This window comes from Octopus bimaculoides, chromosome 2 (assembly GCF_046866305.1).
Source record: "Octopus bimaculoides isolate indiv1 chromosome 2, ASM4686630v1, whole genome shotgun sequence".
Classification (NCBI taxonomy): Eukaryota; Metazoa; Mollusca; class Cephalopoda; order Octopoda; family Octopodidae; genus Octopus; species Octopus bimaculoides.
The window spans coordinates 193,406,674-193,424,404 of NC_142929.1; the positions used below are offsets into that span (position 1 = coordinate 193,406,674).

A 17,731-nucleotide genomic window follows, 5' to 3' on the forward strand; every position below is an offset into this window, starting at 1 on the left:
AAAAAGTTTTTAACATTTTGAGCTTATGCTCTTCCACAGAAAGGAACACAGAAAGAAACAAGGAGAGAAAAAAACAATGTGTAGTGGCTAGCGATCTATCATGGTGAATGCAAGACAGAAGGGTCACACAGGAGAGCTAGGAAGAAAAAGCAGAAAGTACAAAAAAGGTTTAGAAAATATAAAAAGGTTACGGAAAGTTCAAAGGTTCAAAAGCTTCAGACGTCGTGGTGTATTCCATCAACAGAAGAGTCCAGTGTAATCCATAGGCAGGAGAGGTGCAGCTGAAGTGTAGAAAGTCCAGTAGAGAATCCGTAGAAGTTTGTGGGTGACACGCACACACATATATACATCCATATTTATTCTCTCTCTGTTTATTTCCTTGTGTTCCTTTCTGTTGAAGAGCATAGCCTTGAAATATTAAAGACTTTCTCGCCTTCCCAAGTCTCAAACTAATGCACCTGTATGTTGTTTATACACCTGTCTTCATCTTTTGTTTTTCTGTAAATTTCAACCATACATATATATATATATATATATATATATATATATATATATATATATATATATATATATATATATATACACACACAGTGTACATTTAAACACATAAGAAAGATGTCCATAATAGGACATCTAACCCGCTAGAAAGAGCAGTCAAACTCCAAACCACAATTAGGGATAATTCTGAAAGGGAATGAAAAAAAACATTTACCATCTATTTCCTGAACCATGATTTCAAGCTATTTTCAGCAAAATAAAATAATTTGCTAGGCCAGCTATCATCAGCAGGAAAGCAAAGATTAACATATAAACATGAGGCAATACATAGAACATGCCTCGTGTTTATATGTTATAATTTTGCATATCTACCATGCATGTGCGGTTTTCTTAGCAGCAGCAAATACAAAAAATGCCGATTTTCTTCCATAAATTAGCCAAAAAATCATTATATTATTATTAATAAATCTCAGAGTAGCAAAAAAAAATTTAGAAATTCTTTTTGCTACCAGTGGTCTAACGAGAAGAAAAAACTAGTCAATAGACTATATATTATTCATATAAATACATACAGTGTACATTTAAACACATAAGAGAGATGTCCATAATAGGACATCTAACCCGCTAGAAGGAGCAGTCAAACTCCAAACCACAATTAGGGATAATTTCAAAAAGGAATGAAAAATAAAAACATTTACCATCTAGATGGTAAATGTTTTTATTTTTATTTTTATTTTTATTTTATATCTTAACTACCACAACACCATCAATGAACTATTTTGTATCATATTTGCACAAGCACAAATATGTTGAATGTGTTTATTTGTTTATATATATATATATATATATATATATATATGGTAATAACATTTTTCTAAGGAACACTTGAGTTCAAGAAAAATAAACACATCTGAGTTGGTTGTAGATTAGCTTAGACGTAGAAATGTCACTTTGTTTTGGAATTCTCCCCGAGGAAATCTCCAACTGATTGGTTTCGAATATGGGAATTGAATTCTATTTCTGTAATTGAAATGATTGGGTGTAGAAACAGGAGACAAGAATTTGTATGAATTTGAATGTCTTTAAATAAATAACATCTGTAAGTCAGTTTTATCCATTTAAAGATGTGTGTGTGTACGTACGTGTATAGTCCTCCAGGCAATAACAGAGGAATTTAAGACAGGCTGCCCCTGGGAGCTCCTCTATGCTGATGGCTTTGTTCTTGTAGCTGAATATCACGACCAGAACCAGAAAACAAGTTTCATGTATGGAAGCAAGATCTAAACTCAAAGGGCATTAGAGTTAACCTAGCAAAAATCAAAGTCTTAGTAAGTAGGAAGGCAGAAAAATCCCTTCAGGTAGATGACCCTGATTGATCTGTAGAAAAAGCATAGGTATGAACTCCATAAGATTTACCTGGTGTAAGCTTTGGACACATAACAGGTGCAGCAATATCAGAGGAAGGTTAACAGGGAAAATAGCTTGTGTGTGTGGAAGATGCACATGTACAATAAACGCTGAAAATAGACTTCATCAACTGCCAAGGGGGGAGTACGCTAGAGGTAGATAGCTTCCATTATCCAGGTGACCAAGTTAGTAATGGAGGTGGATGCTCTGAGAGCATAGCTGTGAGAATAAGATTAGGCTGTGCAAAATTCAGAGAGCTCACACCTCTGCTGGCAACAAAGGGCTTCTCTCTCAGAGTGAAAGGCAAATTGTATGATGCTTGTGTGCAAACAGCTTTGCTACACGGCAGTGAAACCTGGGCATTAGCCAAGGACATGCGTATGCTTGAAAGAAATGAAGCCAGTATACTTTGCTGGACATGCATGTTCAACAGAGTGTAAGCATGTTGAGAGAAAATAGGGCATAAGAGGAATCAGATGTGGTATGCAAGAGAGACAACTGCGCTGGTATGGTCATGTGATGCGTATCAAGGACAGTTGTGTAAAGAAGTGCTGATCTCTAACTGTGGAGGGAACCAGTGGTAGAGGTAGACCCAGGAAAACATGGGATGAGGTTGTGAAGCATGATCTTCAGACTTTGGGCCTCACAAAAGCAATGACTAGTGACCAAGAACGTTGGCAATATGCTGTGCTTGAGAGGACCCGTCAAGCCAAGTGAAATCATAGTCGTGCCTGATGCTGGTTTCATGTAACGGGCACCCATGCCGGTGGCACGCACAAAGCACCTTTGGAGCGTTGGGCCTCATGGAGGCAAAGTGGCAAAATGGTTAAATCTCTTCACAGTTAAAAGTCACTATTTTTTTTAGCCCAAACTCTGCATCGGTCTGCTTCCTGTCTCTTTACATCATTGTGAGCCCAACAAAGGTGACATTATGTGGTTGCGAGATCCTGCTAATAATAGCAGTCAGATGTTCCTGCATGTGTGTGTGTGTATGTATATGTGTAAATGTATATGCCTGTGACTGTGTATGTGTGTGTGTATATCTGTGGTTGTGTGTGAGTGTATAGAAGCAGGATGCATTGCTTAATGATGTAATTGTAGATATATTAGTCTAGAGAAAAGCAGGCTGGTCATGGATGGAACCCCCTCTGATCATGGTTCTGTTGACCTTCAGTTCAACTCATTCCTGCAACTAATTCCAAGATGGTACTGATCTTTGGCTCTGAACTCTGTCGATGTGTCTTCATAAATGGACTCTTCCATTAACCTTCCATATTGTTTAACCTCAAGGTAATCCTTGATACTGTTGACCCATAATCAAAGCTTTCCAACCACGACCGTCCCAACTTTTTGCATATCAGGAATTACATTGTCCATTGTGTTCTTTTTAAAACAGTAGGACTCATTTTGAGGAATATTCGGTGGTTATTTCTAGCTTTGGTGGTTTCTCTGTTTGCTTATTCTTCATTCATCAGTCAATCATTCATTGTCAGTGTGTGTGTGTGATTTCCTGAGCAGTCGTCCCCATCCCCACTCACCCATTATGAAGTGAACAAAGACTGATACAGAGATAACAAATCAATGAAAAACCAATGTCACAGCGACCAGACATAAGTGTTTCATCATCAGAGTCTGTGTGTGTGTGTGTGTGTGTGTGTGTGTGTGTAGTGTTAGCACAGAGCAGTGTTGTTCTACTGCAATAGTGTGTCTGTTATGAAGTGTCATAGTTAGTGTCATTAATTACAGGCAACCAATCAATGGTTCACTGGTTTTTTTGGTGGCAGTAGTGACAAGGGAGTGTCTGTAACTCGGTGTAGAAGAAATATCACAAAGGACTTCATTCAAAACTACCGGTTTATTGGCTTTCCCACTGATGTTTGTGTGTGTATTTCTGTGAAAGATACACACACACACACACACACACACTCTCAAACACATAGGCACACACATACTCACACATCATCATCATTATCATCACACTTCCACTTTCAATATTGACTTGGGTTAGACAGATCCTTACAGTCAATCTCAGTCCTTATTTGGAGTTACTGCCATCCCAAACAGGTTGGTCAATCCCACCTCGCTCCTTAAATTCCTTTTAGTCTTGAATTTTCTGACTGCGTTCTCTTCCTGACGCCAACCATGTTGCAGATTCCAGACTATCTTGTGTCCTGGTTGGATTTTTAATGGCCCCCCAACAATAGTGGGGTTGTCTAAAGTTATAAATATCTGCACATACGCATGCGCTCACACACACACACATGTGCATGCACATTCACGCATACCCATGTGTGCACATGCACACCTTACAGAGTGTACTGGATGCTTTTTAAGTGGTACTAGTACCAACAGGCTCACCAAGTACCTTGCAAGGTAAAGAATCTCTCAACTGCAAGGTGGAAGAGTCGTATTGAGGGACAAATGACAGAATTGTGTGTGTGTGTGCATGGGCATGCATGTATGTATGTGTGTGTGTGTATCTTCTCTTTTCACAGCCTCACAGAGGCAATGACAAAAGACCGAGACCTCTGGAGATATGCCATGATTGAGAAGACCTGGCAAATAAAGTGAGTTCACAGCTGTAACCTACACCAGTGTTGCATAACCAGCCCCAGCCCACTCAAAAGTACCTTGAATCGTAGGGCAACATGCTGTGCTTGAAGAGACCTATTGAGTCAAGTACATCAACATCAAATGGAAATTGTAGTTGTGATCCCTCTGCTGGTGGCACATAAAAAGCACCATCCAAACATGGCAGATGCCAGCACCGCCTTGACTGGCTTCCGTGCCAGTGACACGTAAAAAGCACCAACTGATCGTGGTCATTGCCAGCCTCCTCTGGCCCCTGTGCCAATGGCACGTAAAAAGCACCTACTACACTCTGAGTGGTTGGCGTTAGGAAGGGCATCCAGCTGTAGAAACATTGCCAGATCAGACTGGAGCCTGGTGCAGCCTCCTGGCTTCCCAGACCCGTCGAACCATCCAACCCATGCCAGCATGGAAAATGGACGTTAAACGATGATGATGATGATGATGTACAAGCCTACCCCCTCCTGTTTCCATTATAAGACGGTCAGCTTTGGGAGCAGAGACAGTGTAGGGCTATGAGGTCCATTTAGCCCTGCCTCAGGACTGTTTAACCTCTCAAGTGTTGGTGTCACAAATAAATGTACCCACAACATGTAATGAACTGGCTGATGTGTTAGGAAGAGCATCCAGATGTAGGAACGATGCCAAATCACACAAGCATCAGTCTATGGAGACAGTGGTTCCTTGTAACAAATGACTTGAACTGTGATGAACCATCTAACCCATGCCAGCATAGGAAACAGACATAAAATGATATAATAAAAATACTCAAAATGTGTAACAGAGTTAATTTCGTCAAGTGAATGTGTGTGGGTGGAGGTTCATACCTTTGTAAAACCCTGTGCTGTTTGTAATTATTTAAGTATTTACCTGTCCACCACCATCATCTTGTCAGTACAACTTTCAAGTCCTTTATACACCATATTTTCTAGCAAATAAGTCAACATCATGTGTAAACATTCAAATATTGTCACTATCTTTCCAAATCCTGCTGCATTTCATGTGGAATTTTTGGTCTGAAAAATTCAAATTGTAGAGCAGAAAAAATTTTGCAATATTTTGGTAACTTTTTTGTTTTATCAGGTTACAACAAAAGCAGACGAGCATTCAAGCGAGATGCCATTGTGTTTACACCATCTGAAGCCACCTTTCTACCAGTTCTTTGATCCAATGCTGATATCAGTTCTTGTCTTTTGAGGCAAAGAACTCCATCACTAAACCTTCCATCTTCTCTTTGTTAATGAAGTTTCATAAGCGCAGGTTGTGAGCCACGGATCAGAACAAATAACATTCCAAGAGAGACACTTTTCCACAATCTTGACATGCATAAGCAGTGGTTAAGCAAGGGCCAGCTTCTGGAACTTGTTGCCAAACATGGCCATTTCAAACACAAAGTGATGCTTGCTCTGAGTTTGATGGGATTATAAGGAAATAATTCACTGACTTTATTTCGGATGGTTGAACTATTGATGCCAACCTGTACTTTGAACAGCTGGAGTGGATGCATGCAATTATGCAGCAGAAATATTCAGCATTGCTTAACAGGAAATGAGTTCTGCAGCAAGACTTCATATGACCCAATCTCCAGGAACTTGAGGGGAGTCAAACCGATGCCACACCCAGCCTGTAGTCCGGACCTAGCTCCTTCCGATTATTATTTGTTCTGTTCCATGACTCTCTTTCTGCACTCACAACACTTCATCAACCAAGAGGAGGTGGAAGCTTCAGTGAAGGAATTCTTTGTGCTGAAGGACAAGAACTGGTATCAGCATAGAATCAAAGAACTGGCTGAAAGGTGGCTCCTGACGGTGCAACACTATGGCCTCTACTTTGAATGCTCGGCTGCTTAAAGCAAGTAAGTTACCACCAAAACACTGCAAAACTTTTGATTCAGTACAATACACACCACTATTGATGATTGTCCTTCCATAGTTTGTTCTGTTTACAACAAACTTGATATACCACCATATTCAAGGTACTGAAACATAAGGCAGCTGATGAAGCTAATCTCTCTGGAATACCCTTCCTATTGGGTTACAAAGATATTAATATTAAATATAAGATGGTGGTTAAAAGTAAGTCATCTGGGAATATACATTTGTTGATGGGGGGAAATCTGAAGATTTTTAATCAATTTGTTTTTCTTAGATGAGTTTCGTTGTTCACCATCAAAGCTTGGTGATTCTGTTGTTGTGGAAGGCAGTGAGCTGGCAGAATCATTAGCACACCAGGCAAAATGCTTAACAGCATACATTCCGAGTTCAAATCCTGCTGAGGTCAACTTTGCCTTTCATCCTTTCTGGGTTGATATGATAAATCCCAGTTGAGCAATGGAGATGAGGTACTCAACTAACCCCTCCTTTGAAATTGCTGGCCTTGTGCCAGAGTTTGAAGCCAGTAGAGATTGGCAGAATCGAGCATCAAAAAAGAATATTTTACTGTATTAGTCTCAGCTCTTTACATTCTGAGTTCAAATCCTGTTGAGGTCAACTTTGCTTTTCATCTTCCCGAGGTCGATAAAATAAAGTACCAGTCAAGTACTGAGGTTAATTTGTTTGACTAAACTCTTTAAGGTGGTGCTCCAGCATGACCACAGTTCTATGACTGAAAGTAGTAAAAGATTAAAAGATGTATATACAATGGGCTTCTTTCAGTTTCTGTCTAATGACTCCACTCACGAGGCTTTGGTTGGCTTGGGGCCCACAGGGAAAGACACTTGTCCAAGTTGCTGTGCTGTGGGAATGAACCCAGAACCATAGGGTTGGAAAGTGAGCTTCTTAACCACACAGTCACACCTGTGATTTAAAAAAAGATCACCGTTTAACATCCATTTTCCATATTGGCATTGGTTGGACAGTTTGACAGGAGCTGTTAAGATTAGGGACCACACCAGGTCCTAGTGTCTGTTTTGTCATGGTTTCTATGGCTGGATGCCCTTCCTAACGCCAACCACTCTACAGGGTGGACTGGATGCTTTTTATGTGGCACCAGCTCTAACAGGGTCAGATTTTAAAATGAATAATCTTTATACCTGTTACAAATTTTTTTAATTATTGTTGCTGTTGGCCTCTCTCTTTCTCTCTCTCTCTCTCTCTCTCTCTCTCTCTCTCTCTCTCTCTCTCTCTCTCTCTTTCTTTCTGATCGTTTGTTATTACTAATCAATACCCAGTCAGTAATAAACCCCCACCTGTCCACCCATTTCTCCATCTCTTATGCAAACATGGATAATGACTATTTCATTGCTTTTGTTTTGGCAAACTTCCTTCACTGAAAGCTTATATTGGATTTCTTAAATTACCTGTCAGTCAGGTGTTGTAAACAAGCTAAAGTATTTATTTCCCTAACGATTCTGTTGCTAAGCAATGGTAGTGGGGGCGGCATTATTATTATTATTATTATCATTATTGCTGTTGTTATCATCATCATCACCATTGTCATTAATATTATCGTTATTATTATTATTATTATTATTATTATTATTATTATTCAAACTGCTGCCTTTTCAATGGACAATAATTCGACAATATATAAATATATTTACTTCTTCAGTCAGTTTAATAGATGACCTGTCATGTGATCGCTTGACTTGCTGAAAACAACCAACTGCAGTCTGATAGCTTTTAACAGGCTACAGAGGACACATCCGGCCAGTGTAGGTGCCTCTATGTGGTTTCCCAACCTGCTAAAAACAGCAGCCAAATTGCCTTTAAATCACAACTATCTGTCTTTAAAAAAAAGTTATTTTGGGTGATGCACACTTTGATGTGTAATTCCAAAAACTGACTAGTTGGTCATATCTGGATTGTCTTCCATCACATATCTATGTAATTAAGATTGAGCTGGGTCTAAACATCATCTGAAAAATAATGAACTGCAGGGTCCTTCACTGTTTGTAGAATCTGTTAATGGGAGTATCCCAAGGCTTCAATTAATTATATGACTAATTAATAACCAGTTCGTTAGCTCAAGGTTGACAATTACTCAGGAAATTACTTGTATTTGAAGATTTATGGAACTACAATTCATTCTGCCACCTCTGCCGCACATGTGGAATGCAGAAGCATCAATCCAATTCCAGAAGCTGACACATCTCATTCTATGAATGGCAGCTGGTTCAGCATCAACGGCAACAATTTGTGTGAAGGAACATGAGTAGTTGTTGCTATGACAACTACAAATTTAAGTCTTAAGAACCATTAATAAAATGCAAATGTGAAATATCCAAGAATAATTAGTCATGTGACCAATGGATTATTCCATATTGTCTGTGGATATTGTTACTGCGTAAAACAGTGGAAGAAGATTGATTGTGGAACCGAGAGTTTTGTCCTAATTTTGATCGAGTTAGAATTGTTTAATGACTTCATCTGACATCATTTGTTGGATCCGGTCAAGCGGAACTCTCATTTGAGCCATTTAAAAACCACAGTACGAAGATATTGGTCGTAACCCACCACAGAAGCACAACAGTTCTCTACTGTTTTTTTTCATCTTTTGTTGGTTCCAGTCATTGGACTGTGGCCATGCCAAAGCAACACCTTTTTAAGCCTGGTACTTATTCTATCAGTCTCTTTTACCAAACCGCTAAGTTACAGAGACATAAACATACTTTCACTAGTTGTCAAGCTATGGTGAGGAACAAACACACACACACACACACACACACACACACACACACACACACACACACACACACGCATATACACACACACACATACACACACATACACACACACACACATGCTGGGCTTCTTTCAGTTTTTGTCTACCAAGCACCATCCGAACGTGATGGATGCCAAGCCCGCCTGATTGGCTCCCATGCCAGTGGCATGTAAAAAGCACCCACTACACTCTCAGAGTGGTTGGCGTTAGGAAGGGCATCCAGCTGTAGAAACATTGCCAGATCAGATTGGAGCCTGGTGCAGCCCTTCAGCTTGCCAGCTCCCGTCAAACTGTCCAACCCATGCCAGCATGGAAAACAGATGTTAAACGATGATGATGATGATGAAATTCACTCTCAAGGCTTTGTTCAGCCTGAGGCAATAGTAGAAGACACTTACCCAAGGTGCCATGCAGTGGGACTGAACCTGGAACCATGTTTGCACCTACTAATAAATAAATAAATAAATAAATAAAATATTAAGAAGAAAGTTAAGATATTGCCTTTGTGACTCAGTTTTCATTGGACGATTTTGACATTCCATCATATTAAGAATGGAATGGAAAATTCTGTGGTATTTCTAGTCCCGTTATTATTTCTGCTGTTGTCCAATCTATTAATTAGTGTTCAGTTAAAACAATAGACTTTGGCGCTATAATTGTTGATTTGCTTAGATTCTTCTAAATTACCAAAATGATCCGGTTCTGCTATTATTGAACTTCACCATTCCGCATTCTCAGCTGAAGTCTCACCAATATCAATTTTAACTTTCATTTCTTTTAAGTCTATAATGTTGTTTGACTGATTTCAATCACTTGGCTATGGCCATGTTGGAGCACTGGCTTCAAATTAGCATTATCATCATCATTTAATGTCCATTTTCCATGCTGGCATGGGTTGGACAGCTTGACAGGAAGTGGCAAGGCTGGAGAGCTGCACCAGGCTCCATTTATCTCCACTGGCATGGTTTCTATGGCTACATGCCCATCCTAACACCAACCACTTTGCACAGTGTCCTGAGTGATTTTTATGTGGCACCAGCACAAATCTGTCACAACAAATTCCTTATGACCCGTACAAGAATGGAAGAAAAGTGGACATTAAAATCTTTCAACTGTAGTGTTGTTGTTGTTCTTGTTGTTAACAGATTGAATTGTTTTTTATTTTTTGTTTTTGTTCTTCAGATTCATTTGAAAGAGAGAATTAGTCACCATGAACGACCCACCTCCTCCCTATCCCGGTGCACCAGGAGTTTCCTACCCTCTTCCTGAAAAGGGTGGGATTCAACCATCAGCCCCAGGAGCCTACTATCCACCCGCTCCTTACCCAACGGCACCTGCTGGTGATATGCAACCCCCACCCCCACAACCAATGATCCACCCACAAGGTAAGTCAAACCCTTACCTTTTCTGGGCCGTGAAGGGAAAGCCCTAATGTCTACACACCACACTTATTGTGTCCTGCTTTTGCTCAAATCATTGAACTTAATCACCCATTGATGGATATTTGATCTCACTTTACTCTTTACATTCCACTGCTACAACGCTGGGGGGGGGACATAAATATTCATTCCTAGCCTATAAGTCTGTATCACCGTTTGTGTGTGTGTGTGTGTGTTACTGTGTCCTTGGCTTCACTTGATGCCATCAAAAAAGTCTTTGATTTCCAATCTTTTGTGAAAGTATGTCTGATTGAGTGCGGGGGTGGGGGTGGAATATTACTTCTATTAGAAACAGGTGGAGGCTGGTGACAGGAAGAGCATCCAGCTAGATTCATCTCAACAGATTTTGTGCTACCCATACATGCAGATGTGGGAAAGTGAATGTTGAACAGCAATGATGACTTTATACACATACACATCCTCACACACACACACGCGCGCACATGCACTCTCACACACACACACACATCTTTAACGTCCATGTTCCATGCTGACATGGGTTGGACAGTTTGACTGAATCCAATGTGTCCAAGAACTACATCATGCTCCACTGTCCACTTTGGAATGGTTTCTACAGGTGGCCATCCTTCCTAAGGCCAACCAGTTTACATTGTGTGCTGGGTGCTTTTTTTCGTGGCACCAACACTAACTGTGCAGCTTGCAAGACAATTGTGAGTGAGTGGTTTTGTGTTTAGAGATGAGAGGTTAAAGTGTGAGAGAAGGGGCCAGAACAGAAAAGTCCCTTGCTGAAGAAGAGCTACATGGGTGGTGGGGTGATTGGGGAGGTGGAGCTGAAAAGAAATAGAAATAGTGATGAGGTGTGAGGGTGGACCTTTGAGGTGTTGGGTGAGTAAAAAAAGAGTGGGGACAGGAGAACAGGGAGTGTGGGTGGGTAGAGGTTGCGAGAGTGCATGGGAGAAATGGTGAGGGATGTGTGATGCAGGAGAGAGAATTTGGTTGCCCAGCAGGGTGGTCAGTGTAAGATGCAAATAGAACAGACAGCATGAGAAAGAAAGATAGATACACACACACACACACACACACACACACACACACACACACACACACACACACACACACAAACACATATTATATCTTAAACTCTTTTGAAATTAAACTGGCCATATCTGGCCCATATATTCTACCTGTTTTATGTTTGTACTAACCAGATTCAGCCTCTCACACCTACCCTACACTGTCATTAACAATCACATTTTCAAAATCTTGAAGCTACAAGATAAAGCAGGATTAATTAAAAGCATTGTGATTAAATAAGCATTACATTTGACAGTAATCTGAATGTTAAAGGGTTAAACAAATTATATCTGATTGTTATTGCAAACTGTGCCAACTCTGAGTGTGTGTTGCCTGTCGACCCTTGCTACTATGGCACAAACTCTCTCTTTTGCTCCCTTTATAATTCCCTTTTGTTTTCTTCTCTATCTTTTTCTTCTCTCTCCCTCTCAGTATTTTCTCACACTCATCTTTTAATCTATTTCAGAATATGGACCAGCTCCCCTTGGTGGCCAAGGTAACTATTATCTCAACAATTTCCTTTTAGATTCCTACGCAACAGTTTAACCATGAATGATAGGCCCAATGTCCAAACCCAGCCTGTGTCTCTCTCGACTCTCCTGGAATTCTGGGATATAAAACATTCAGTGATCCACTCAAAGGAATTTTGTCCAAACTTATATTTTCATCCACACATTCCCGGAACTATTGCAGAGACAATAGATTAAAACTGTTTATTGTAACAACTTCTAAAATGATAAAGGTTAAGAGTCAGGACCAGAGATTGTGGACAAGTTTCCTCAATAACCGTTCTCTCTCTGTGAGGAATTCCTGTTACAGTTCTTGTATTGTATTCTTAGACAAAACATTGAAGTCTTCAACTGTTTGGTTTATTTTACTGCTGCCATCATTTCAATATATTCTTAACCAAAATATCCAAACTTTGTGAATTATTTATTTCAGGCATTGTATTATATTATTTACCAAACTTTGTAACGTTTAGGACTCGTTTGGTTCATTGGGAAAACAGATGCCATTTTCCACTGTTTGCAGGAAATTTTCTTGTTTGCTTTTCTTTTTGTGTTATGAGATTACCTAAAACTGGTTTACAAAATTTAGTTGTGGTTAATTTCTTTCTTGTTCTTATTAACATAGACATCTCTCTCTCTCTCTCTCTCTCTCTCCCTCTTTCTCTCTCTCTCTCTCTCTCTCTCTCTTTCTCTCTCTCTCTCTCTCTCTCTCTCTCTCTCTCTCTCTCTTTCTCTCTCTCTCTCTCTCTCCAAAGTACATATATATACTTGTGTAGCAAAAGTTACAAATGGTTTTTATAGGGGGGTGGAAGTCAAATTCTAGAATGTTCGAGAAAACCTGTCCATGCCATTGCTTCACATTGATTGGTCAGTTTGTAAACCAATCACATAAAACTATGGTGGTTTGCTTGTGGTGTCTGACAGTGTATTCAGGGATTCAGTTTCAAATCACCAGTACAGTTTTACTAATAACTTGCTAAATACCTTCATCAACCTTTGATCATTATTCTCTCAAGTCCTGGAACTTAATAGGGCTGGGCTATCTGGTTTCCATGTTGTATAAGTGACCATGGTCACAACATTCCCTTCACAAGGGTCCTTATTTACAGCTGAATGGACTGAAGCAGTGTGTATTGGAGTATTTCACTTCAGAACAAACTGCACTGCTTGATCCTGGAATTGAGAGAAGACCATTATTCTGGGTCTTGTTGAGTTTAGTTTGTTGTATCAATTTATATTCATCCAGTTGTTGCTTAACTGTAGGTCAGTCCTGATCAAATAAACCTATAATGAAAGACATTCCAGCCATGAGCATCCTGTCTTTTTAGCATTATGTAAGGATGAATGTATTCTTTCCTTGTTTAAGACAATAAGGTGTGATTTTTAAGGAGAATTTGCTGCTATTTCTAGCAGTTCCAGAGACTATATAGAGACTCTCTTTGCTTGTATTACTTTTGTTCATGATGGAGACAAATCTACCACTGATGAATCTATTTTAAGTATCTAAGATGGATATGGATTGACTTGAGGCTGGATGGCCATCTGTGAAGCATTGAAATCAAAGCTGTTTGTATATTAACCAAAAGGCCTTTGTTATGATAAAAATCGTTTCCCTTTTTGCTTTTTCCAGATTTAACATTATCTAAAACTCTATTTTTTCTTTTAAGGTAAACTGGAACTTTTATTTCTTCAAGATTTCAGCTTCATCATCATCACTGCCATCGTCATCTTCCTCATCAATTTCACTAACATCACCACCTCCACCATCACCACCACCATCACCACCACCTACAATGTTTCTACTTGTTGTTGTTGTTGTTGTTGTTATATACAGTTCTGATTTCAGATTGTGGGACAAGGCCAGAAATTTTGGAGAAGAGGCTAATCAATTACATTGACCCCAGTGTATAACTGGTACTTATTTTATTGACCCTGAAAGGATGAAAGGCAAAGTCCACCTCAGCAAAATTTGAATGCAGTGTGGAAAGACAAACAGACAGACGAAATTCCGCTAGGCATTTTGCCTGTTGTGCTAACAATTCTTCCAGCTGGATTCTATTACAAATATTAACCAAACTAAGAATTGTTGTTGTTCCACCAATGCCCTCCCCCCACACACCCACCTTTTCACAGTCCTGTCTGTTGCAGATATTCTGATGATAACTTCCTTCTTCCTCACTTCCCCACCCCCACCACATAGTCTTGAGTTGGGGTCTGGGTTGGGGCTCTGTGAAGAGCCACAGACACTGCCCTTTCACCATCCTCATTTAACATCCACTTTTCAATGCTTGCTTGGGTCTGGTGGAAATCACTGAAGCAAACTTTTTTTCAGCTGGATGAGTGCCCTTCCTGTCACCAACCCTTCTCTCTTCCAAGCTTGACATGTTTTCCATGGAAGACTGAAAATGGTACTTATTTATAACTATCCCAGGCTGTTTAGGCAAGGATATTTGTTTCAGTCATTAGACTATGGCCATGCTGGGGCACCACCTTGAAGTTTTAGTCAAATGAATCAACTCCAGGACTTATTTTAAGTCTAGTACTTATTCTATCAGTCTCTTTTGTTGAATCGCTAAGTTATGGGGATGTAAACACACCAACACCGGTCGTCAAGCAGTGGGGTTGGGGTGGACAAACACAGACACAAGAACACACATGCACATACATATATATGATGGGCTTCTTTCAGTTTCTGTCCACAAAATCCACTTAAGCCTTTGATTGGCCTGAGGCTATAGTAAAAGACACTTGCCCAAAGTGCTGTGCAGTGGGACTGAACCTGGAAGCATGTGGTTGGGAAGCAAGCTTCTTACCACACAGCCACATGGTTTGAGGGGAAACTAAATAAAAACAGGTTTCCAAGAATTTCAAATGACTTTTTCAAATAAACAGATTAGCAGTCATTTTGTGTAGAATGGTAGAAGCAGCTAGCAGTTAATTGCAATTAATTGCTAATTACAATTAACTGTAATGCATGTAGCCTCGTTTGTCATCAATTCATTAATCAGGGATTAGAATTACTGTGGTACACTCATGGCATGGATGAGGAGAGCTGTGTGAAGAAGTGTCACACCCTAACAGTGGAAGGAATCCATGGAAGAGGGAGACCCAGGAAGACACGGGATGAGGTGGTGAAGCATGATCTTTGAACGTTGAGCCTCATGGAGGTAATGGCAAGTGACCGAGACCTTTGGAGATATGCTGTGATTGAGAAGACCCACCAAGTAAAGTAAGATCACAGCCGTAGCCTATACCAGTGTTGCATAACCAACCCATTTAAAAGTACCCTTGGATCATCGGGTGATATGCCGTGCTTGAGAAGACCTATCAAGTCAAATAACATCAAAAATCAAAAGCAAATCAAAACGGAAATTGTAGTTGTGGCCGATGCCAGTGCTACCTGACTGGCACCTGTGCTGGTGGCACATAAAAAGCACCATCCGTGCTTGGTCAATGCCAATGCTGGCTGACTGGCTCCCATGCTGGTGGCACGTAAAAAGCACCCACTAACACTCTCAGAGTGGCTGGTGTTAGGAAGGGCATCCAGCTGTAGAAACATTGCCAGATCAGATTAGAGCCTGGTGCAGCCTTTTGGCTCACCAGTCCTCAGTTAAACCATCCAACCCATGCCAGCATGGAAAAAACAGACGTTAAACAACAACAATGATGATGATGATTGCATTTACAAAGGGCATGGAAACTAATTCATTTATCCTTGTTGTCCTTTTGGAACCAAACTTCCAAGATAAAAAAGGATAGATGTATAATTAGAGTTTGTTGAATGTCAATATGTTCATCAATTAGACACATTAATATTCTGTAAGCTATCTCTCTCTCTCTCTCTCTCTCTCTCTCTCTCTCTCTCTCTCTCTCTCTCTCTCTCTCTCTCTCTCTCTCTCTCTCTCTCTCCCTCCCTTTTTTTTCATCTTGCAAAGGTATGTGGTGATGGTGTCACATAAAAAGCACCCAGTCCACTCTGTAAAGTGGTTGGCATTATGAAGGGCTTCCACCTGTGGAAACCAAAACAGACAGTGGAGCCTGATACAGCCCTCCAGCTTTGCCAGCCTCTTTCAAACCATCCAACCCATGCCAGCATGGAAAACAGATATTAAATGAGGATTATGATGATGTCAGTGCCACCCCTTACTAATTTCCACAGATTCCAGATTTTATCCTGTAATATATGATCTGCATATTCAAATCCAATTTAATTACAGTTAATTACTCTTACATTGTAAAACTTAATGGAATATTTTCTTGTATTCAGATGAAGACCAAAATATATTTATTTCATTTAATTTTTCAGTATTATTTTAGTTTTTAATAACATCGGTTTTTTTTTCTTTCCCAATGAAGTCTTTCCAAATTCTTCAACCCCCATTGTTCTTCTGTTCTAAATACCCTAATTAAGCTTGCTTTTCTTCTAATTCCTGTCTTTCAGCTTGGATTCCTCCTCCACCTCCTCCTCATGGTAAGTCCTTATTCCTCGTCCTCCTCCTCCTCATCCATTCATGTGGCACACTAACCTAACCCTAATCATGTAGTACATTGCACTGTGTTGAATATTTAAGTCTAAGACCTAGTCTTCATCAAAAGTCATTATTCAGTGACTTCAATTAATCTTGTGTTTTGTCATCAACCAATTCTAATTTTTCTTTTTTTTCTTTTTTTTTTTTTTTGTTATTTTAAATATCTTACATTCATTGGTACCAACTAAAACCATTGGTTGTACAAAATGGTTGACTTTCAGCTGAAAGCAGTAATAGACATTGTTTTCAGGAATATTAAAAAAAGCAAATTCAAAGACTCTTTTTCACATGGACAGAAATGGGTGCATAAGTTTTTAAGCATTTACTGCATTCCATTCAATATTCACTGCTGGCTAGTAACAGTTTACTGTAAGATGTTTGATATTCATTGATAACTGTCAAACATTCACTGCTGAATGTTAGATATTCACCATTGGCTAATAAATGTTCTCTGCAGTCTATTTGATATTCACTGTCGTTTTGTAAATATTTACTACTGAATATTTAACTAAATATTGTAAATGCTAACAAAATGGTCTGACCTTATGTGGACCCTAATACAGGACTTTTCAAACGGTGCTCTGAAAATAAAATAATTATATTTAAAAAATACACAAATAAATTTTACGTGTTGTTTTGTCTGACCTTGATCATTGCCAGAGCAGCTGTCTGGCTTCCGTGCCGGTGACACGTAAATAGCACCATTTGAGCGTGATTGTTACCAGCGTCGCCTTCCTGGCACTTGTGCCGGTGACACATGAAAAAACATTTGAGCGAGGTCGTTGCCAGTGCCGCTGGACTGGCTCCTGTGCAGGTGGCACGTAAAAAACACCATTTTGAGCGTGGCTGTTGCCAGTACCGCATGACTGGCCCTTGTGCCGGTGGCACATAAAAAAGCACCCAGTACACTCTGTAAAGTGGTTGGCATTAGGAAGGGCATCCAGCTGTAGAAACTCTGCCAGATCAGATTGGAGCCTGGTGCAGCCATCTGGTTCACCACTCCTCAGTCAAAACGTCCAACCCATGCTAGCATGGAAAGCGGACGTTAAATGATGATGATGAT

General features: G+C 39.9%; 1 protein-coding gene across 4 annotated transcripts in view; it reads left to right on the forward strand.

The window, feature by feature from the left end:
- The window catches only part of LOC106871095 (lipopolysaccharide-induced tumor necrosis factor-alpha factor homolog), a 50,483-nt gene that overhangs the window by 13,788 nt on the left and 18,964 nt on the right, over nucleotides 1–17,731 (forward strand). For 3 of the 4 annotated variants that reach the window (XM_014917392.3, XM_052965823.2, XM_014917393.3), the window contains exons 2-4: nucleotides 10,339–10,541; nucleotides 12,097–12,126; nucleotides 16,581–16,610. In XM_014917392.3, coding sequence (XP_014772878.1) covers nucleotides 10,367–10,541; nucleotides 12,097–12,126; nucleotides 16,581–16,610 — 235 coding nt within the window. In that variant the 5' untranslated portion in view covers nucleotides 10,339–10,366. The remainder of the gene's footprint in view (nucleotides 1–10,338; nucleotides 10,542–12,096; nucleotides 12,127–16,580; nucleotides 16,611–17,731) is intronic. The other variant, XM_014917395.3, reaches the window with a different exon arrangement.